The following is a 7,318-nucleotide window of genomic DNA, read 5'->3' on the forward strand; positions in this document are numbered from 1 at the left end:
GTTCCCTCAACTGTTAGGGTGTGGCACTTTTTCACGCAGCTATCCTCCTCCATTCTCACCACATGTCCATACCAGCGCAATCGTCTCTCTTGCACGCCACAACTGATGCTTCTAATGTTCAGCTTTTCTCTCAAGATACTTACACTCTGACGGGTATTCACATTGACATTACACATCCAACGGAGCATACTGGCTTCATTCCTGTATATACATCTCTATATATAAAGATGATGCGTAGTCTAGACGGCGTTTTTAGATTTCATTATTCTCTTTAACCCGGGCAACGCCGGGTATTTCTGCTAGTGATAAATAAATATAAACAATTATTTCATAGTGTTTTGCATAGTGAGCAATAGAATGCTGTACTATGATTTACATATTTTAATTACATATCATTATGCTCTAAGCTCAAATGCCACTAAGGACACACTGGACAATGTAATCCTAGATATGCAATGGATGGGAGTAATTACTAATGAAATGCCTTCAATCATATAATATACTCAATCAGAGCTGACCTGGGATAATCACGATTTTAGAAGTAAAATTTCACAGAAGTAAAAAAAATACATACTTGTAGATTTACAGGTTTCTTTTAATTCATTGATTATAAACTTAAGAGTTTTGGCTCCAGCTAAGGCTTCTACACTTTGCCACTGGAGATGAATATCATAGCCATTACTTGAACATCCATAAGTATTAGGATTCTCTTTACAGTTTATTCCTGGCATAGTCTGATGGTTTTTTGTGGTTTTACCTAAGGTATATTCTGGTGGACTTGCATTATCATTAAAACCATTCCTAACATTTCCCTGAGATCCTTTCAAAGATTTTCCAGCAGGATTTGAATTACCGGAAATTAAGTTATTAGAAGGAACAGTTTTGGGTTGATTAAGTTGTGAAGAATAGCCAGGTACATTGTTATCACGAACAGGCTCTTCAAAAGTTACTCCTACATTTGCCATACTTCCCTGAGATGGGTTTATAGGAGTGAAAAAATGATTAGAAACTGGTGATATGATTTGATGATTTGATATTGAAACAGGAGCTGATGGTTGTAGTTTGGTGTTTATTGTGTCTATACCTGTAAAAAATTGTTCTTTTGGCTGGCTTGTTTGAACAGTTTTATCTAAAAATATGGGACGTTCTGGAATCAGCTGAAGGGGTTCTTGAATTGGAATTTGGTGTTGTGTTTCAGCAGTATTTGTAGATTTAGCAGGATAATCTGGAAGTTTATAGTTGAGCAAATCAGGTGGGTAATATGTTGATTGTTCTTTAGTACATGAAGGAACTTGTCTTGAATCCAAATTTGGTGCATCTGATTCTGTTGAAATTAATGGGACAACTACAGGAATACTTTCTAAAACAGGTTTCTGAGCATTTGAAGATGTAATACATTGACTTAGAGAATATGAAAGCTTCGTGGCATTTGAAGAAGCGTTTGCAGTGGTTTTCCACTCATGTTTAGATGATGGTACAACAGGGTCAAATGCAGATTGGTTGTTTACAGTATCCAGCTTGGGCGACATTTTATTAACTTGGTGAACAGAGAAACTGTAAGCATTTCCATAAGATGGACTGGAAGAAGAAACTCCAATTCCCAAAGATGTTTTGGGATTTTCTACTTCAGAATGTGTTTTTTTCTTTTGTTGAACTGCATTATTTGTGATGTTTGTAGGAGATTTTTGTTTTCTAAGGATCTGGTCAGTTTTGCATTGCTTGGAAGTTACAGGCATCGCATGTGCTTTCTTAGTTTGCATCAGTTTCTTTGATTTCTGTCTCTCAGGTAGCAATTGCTTGCTTTGAGTATTAGAAGCAAGTCCATCATTAATTGTATCACAGTCAGTCCAGTTGACAGTTGTTAAAAATTTTTCAGGATCAGGTGTTGAGGTAGACAACATTCTATTGAACGGCACACTAGTTTTAATTGGGTGACCAACATAACGAAGTGGCTCAGCTGTGAAACAATAAAAAGATAAGATCAATAGATTTAATCAAAGAAAAGTCTAATTATGAACATCATGAAAATTGCATACATTTTGTCATATTGGAATATATAAATGGATTTAGAATAGAACATTTAACCACACAACGATCGACTTAAAAATTTCTTTCCATACAATCTTTGAACTAATTCCATCTCATTAACATCATTTTTAAATGTCTGTCTGGATGTAAACAGGACAAACAAGTCCCTGATGTAAGCAGTGACAGTACTGTAAAATGAAGAGTATGGCAGTGTTTTTCGTTGTTGGATTCAATTTCACCCAAGAGAAAAGACACCAGCACTAATAGATTTATGCTCCAACTATGGGGGTGTACTTCTCATATCCTTAACATCATGGAAGCTGAATAAAAGTAATAGCCCACAGAGGTTCATAGAAGGTCATGTTGTAGAGGAAACCAGCCTTATACATCAAATTTCAAATTCTGTGAAAAATCGGATTATTCTTTCTTTCATTTGTTGTTAACAATAAAATAATCACAAGTTAGGAAACAGAAACCAAAATAATAATCAAATGAATAAGAACAAGATATATGTCCACTCTAATTCATCATCATCATTATCATCATTTAACATCTATTTTCCATGCTGGCATAGATTGGATGGTTTGACTGGATCTGGCCAGCCTGAGAGCTGCACTGGTTCCATTGTCTGCTTTGGCATGGTTTTTATGGTTGGATGCCCTTCCTAATGCAACATCAACAAAAGCAGCCTAACTCATGATTTATCATGACACATGTTCGCAAACTTGTAGATGATTAGATATGGCTGACTGAATCAAACTGCTACATCACCAATAGTTATCTAACTAGCTCCAGGATGATGAACGGCAAAAATCAAATCTAGCAAAAACTGAACTCAGAATGTAGAAAATTGAAACTAAACAGTGTTTTTAGTCCAGTGAAGAAAGAAAAGTCAAAACCCATGGAAACTAGTGATGTTGGTGATCTGTGAGGAGGTTGCACTCTGATATTTCAGGTAGAAGACTTCTTTGAAGAAAAAAAGGTGAGTTGGAAAGCCCTGAACTTCATTCACTCTTCCAGCACACTTTTCATTTCTTTAAAAGAGAGAACCCACCCTGAAATATCATATGAACTTCTGATTCTGCCATACTATCAGTGCTTTTCTTGTGATAATCCATTTAAACAGTAAATTATCCCTTTTTAAATATATTTCATATTTTGTAATGAGTCCAAGGATGGAAAGAACCCATAACCCTTTAGTCCATACTAAACTAAGGAGAGCTTGGTAAGGCTAATTCATTTGACATTTAGCATGCACTTTAATATGTTGTTGTTGAAAGGAGGGAATCATTGGCAAAGAGCTTTTACTAGAAAGATGCAATTCCAAGGGGAAACGAATCCTTATTTGGCTTTACTTGGTCCTATGATTCATAGAGCCATCATATTTGTTTTTATTCTACATAATTCATTAATTAAATCGAAAGTAAAATAATGATCAAGTAAATATTATATATATGGAATTGGGGCATCATTAATGCAGTAATAAAATGCTTTATGGTATATAGTTATAGTCCTTTATGTTCTGAGTTCAAATCCTACAATGAACACCTTTACTTTTCAGCTTTCCAGGCCCTGTATAAAGCATCGATCAAGTACTGGAGTCAATTTAAGCAACTGTATCCAACCCCATAATTTGTGACCTTATGCCAATGTTAGAAATCAATATTATACATTGATACTAAGGTGAATGTAAACCTTTTGATGTTGGCTTTTGTGTCTCAATTCGGTTTATTAGTCTTGGAGAAGCAGAACGGTATGTTTGTTCAGTGGTCCCAGAGGAATCAGTGGTAGAACCAATCAGCTCTAAATGAAAGGAGAGAAAGAAAGAGCAGAACAATTATAATTATGTAAGAGCAATTAAATAAAGAAAAAAACCTTCTTAAAAGGCCATCATTGTCATTTAACATGTATTTTTCTATACTGACACTGTACAGATCTTCCTACTTCATAACTACATGGTTCCTGGTTCAATATGACTGAACAGCACCTTGGACTAGTCTCTGCTACCACAACCTTCGGTTGACAAATGCCTTGTGAGTAAATTTGACGGACAGAAACTGAGCAGAATACCTTCATATATGAGTATGTACGTATCATCATCATCACCATTTTACATCCACTTTCTATGGTTGGATGTAAAATGGGTTGGATGAGTTCTCAGAGTTATTGCTCTCCTAAATATTTCAGTTTTGGGTTGGATTCCATTGTAGGATGACTGTCCTCACATCAACTACCTGACAGAGTGCACCAGGTACATTTTATCATGGCACCAGCACTGGTGAGTTTGTCATAACCATAACAAGACCTTCTCAATCCCACAGTTCTGCTTGCTCACCTGCAACTTTACAGAGTATCCTGCATGGAGACACACACACACACACAATGGTTGAGAAGACACTATTATTAGCATACAATAGATAAATAGATTAATGCTCAGAAGTTCCCAGATTCTTAAAACCCAATTTCCGAATCAAGATAAAAATAATTCTGCAGAACAAAAGTTGGTTCTAAGAACTGCCTAGCACAAGTATTTACTAAGATACAAGCTGGTCAAACACACACGCATATATATATATATATATGGCATCATATTTATATCATTTACAAAATATGTTATATATAAAACATGAAAAAAATATAATTAGCAAAGCAAAACTAAATTCCTAGATATTATTTTACAGTTGTTCCAAACATTCAGTCAGTTTGATGCAATAATATGCAAATGGCTGTGCATACTTATGCTATATATATATATATATATATATTAATTACTGGCAGAACTTACAGAGTAACTCAAAGGCAGAGAGTTTCATGCAGTGGCACTTCCCATACATATATATATATGCCAGCATGGACAACGGACGATAAATGATGATGATGATATCATCATCATCATCGTTTAACGTCCATTTTCCATGCTGGCATGGGTTGGACAGGTTGACTGGGGTCTGGGAAGCCAGGAGGCTGCACCAGGCTCCAACCTGATCTGGCAGTGTTTCTACTGATGGATGCCCTTCCTAACGCCAACCACTCCAAGAGTGTAGTAGGTACAGGTCAAAATAGCATGATTCCTCCCTTTCTTTCTTTATCATGTTTGTTTGTGAGCAAGTGTATATTGTGTGTGTGTTTTTAATAAAATCATGGAACAGACAAACAGACTTTGTGTTTTAGTATTATAAAAATCAACACAACACTAAAAAAAGGATAAAATATTTGCCTACTTTGTTTTCCAGCTTGCATAACTTTTCTTTTAGGTTTTGAAGTCATTTCTTTATTTTTCTGGTTGACACCATGACTATAACAAAGAACATAAATAGAAAAGCTATTGAAACATGGAACTTAAACGTGGAATATTAACTTCAAATGTAACATTCTACAGTCTCTTTTACTCTTTTACTTGTTTCAGTCATTTGACTGCGGCCATGCTGGAGCACCGCCTTTAGTCAAGCAAATCGACCCCAGGACTTATTCTTTGTAAGCCTAGTACTTATTCTATCGGACTCTTTTGTCGAACCGCTAAGTTACGGGGACGTAAACACACCAGCATCGGTTGTCAAGCGATGTTGGCGGGACAAACACAGACACACAAACATATACATATTTGCGATGGGCTTCTTTCAGTTTCCGTCTACCAAATCCACTCACAAGGCTTTGGTCGGCCCGAGGCTATAGTAGAAGACACTTGCCCAAGTTGCCATGCAGTGGGACTGAACCCGGAACCATGAGGTTGGTAAACAAGCTACTTACCACACAGCCACTGTTCAAAATCATAACATCAAGAGAATGCTATTCATGGGACATAAAAAAAATACATAATATTCCTCAGTATGAGTGTATCTTTTATCTTTTACTCATTAGACTGTGACCATGCTGGGGCACTGCCTTGACAAATTTTTAGTTGAATGAATTGAGCCTAGTACTTTCTTTTATTTTTTTAAAGCCTGGTAATTACTCTATCGGTTCTCTTTTGACAAATCACTAAGTTATAGGAATGTAAACACAGCAACACTGGTTATCAAGCAGTGATGGGAGACAAACACAGATACACACACACACATATGATGGACGTCTTTCAGTTTCTGTCTACCAAATCTATTCACAAGGCTTTGGTTGACCTGAATAGTGAGATTTGAATTCAGAATGCAAAGCTAAGTCATATAACACAAGGTATTTTCTATTAATTCTGCTATCCATCAACTCTCAATAATAACTGTATTTACGTGTATGTTCAAAGATGAGTGTACATATATGTACACACACATTATACAATAGTAGCATGTTGTACAGAAGGGATGAAAATTCCTCTTCAGACTGCACCCTAGATATACACATATATGAATCTCGGTCCTTCATCAGTCAGGGTTGACCATATATCTGTACCTGTATACACAAGAATGGGCAAGCTTATTTTTATCTTTTAGTCGGGAGAGAAGGCAACACTCAAGACCTGTTACAAGGCCTCCAAGACTGATGGGAGGAAGGGATGGAGTCACTTAACATTTGATATCTTTCCTGGAGGAATATTCCTAATTTTGTTAACAGTAAAGTTGTAGTAGCTTTTACACGTCTCATAGCTTATTGCATGACATACACACGGACTTTTTACAGTTTATCAAATATTTTAGAAGTAAAAATAAAAAGGTCACTGAGACCCTTTCAGAATTATACAAGGCCCATAGGTTGAGGACTGTTGGAGTAGAAGCACTTTTGTTGGCTTGTGATGTGAAGGAAATTTGTTTGTTATTTGTAACAGGTGTATCAACTACCTAAAGGCTCCCTTGTTGGCTAATTTGAATACATGTTTAAATAAAGGGGGTTCAAACCTAATAGTCCTTTGAAAGAGGCTTCCAACACAAGTTGACAAACATTAAAGATAAGAAACTTAAACCTGAAGTGGTTCCTATGGCTTACCTTCTGCTGACTCCAGTGGTTGGCTTTATAAACAAAAGAATAAATAAATAATAATAAAATCAAGAAAGTAACATTAAAACAACTTTGTTATGAAAAATATAAAAATTTTAAATAAAAGATAACACAAAATAAAAAAATGAAAATTAAAAAATTTTAAATTAAAACATTGTAAATTCTACAAATACTATTTTTCATTTCCACTGACTCTATTTTTAAGATATTCTTTGACGGACAAGAACTTTTATAATGCTTGGATGTTTTCTAGCAATTAGATTATCATGGTAATCCACAAAGAAAGTTGCAAGTGGGTGATAATAATTTCTAATAAAAGAATAAATGTTTTGCTGTTTAATCCTTGGTTAATGACCAATAAGGAGGC

General features: G+C 35.5%; 1 protein-coding gene across 4 annotated transcripts in view; it reads right to left on the reverse strand.

Moving 5' to 3' along the window:
• Positions 1–7,318, reverse strand: part of LOC106871332 (uncharacterized) — a 30,639-nt gene that overhangs the window by 18,680 nt on the left and 4,641 nt on the right. For all 4 annotated transcript variants that reach the window (XM_014917731.2, XM_052971341.1, XM_014917732.2 and 1 more), the window contains 4 exons: positions 6,940–6,962; positions 5,250–5,323; positions 3,724–3,831; positions 575–1,957 (listed from right to left, as the gene is read on the reverse strand). In XM_014917731.2, the coding sequence (XP_014773217.1) occupies positions 575–1,957; positions 3,724–3,831; positions 5,250–5,323; positions 6,940–6,962 (1,588 nt within the window). The remainder of the gene's footprint in view (positions 1–574; positions 1,958–3,723; positions 3,832–5,249; positions 5,324–6,939; positions 6,963–7,318) is intronic.

The sequence above is a fragment of the Octopus bimaculoides genome, chromosome 10 (assembly GCF_001194135.2).
Source record: "Octopus bimaculoides isolate UCB-OBI-ISO-001 chromosome 10, ASM119413v2, whole genome shotgun sequence".
In the NCBI taxonomy this organism is placed as follows: Eukaryota; Metazoa; Mollusca; class Cephalopoda; order Octopoda; family Octopodidae; genus Octopus; species Octopus bimaculoides.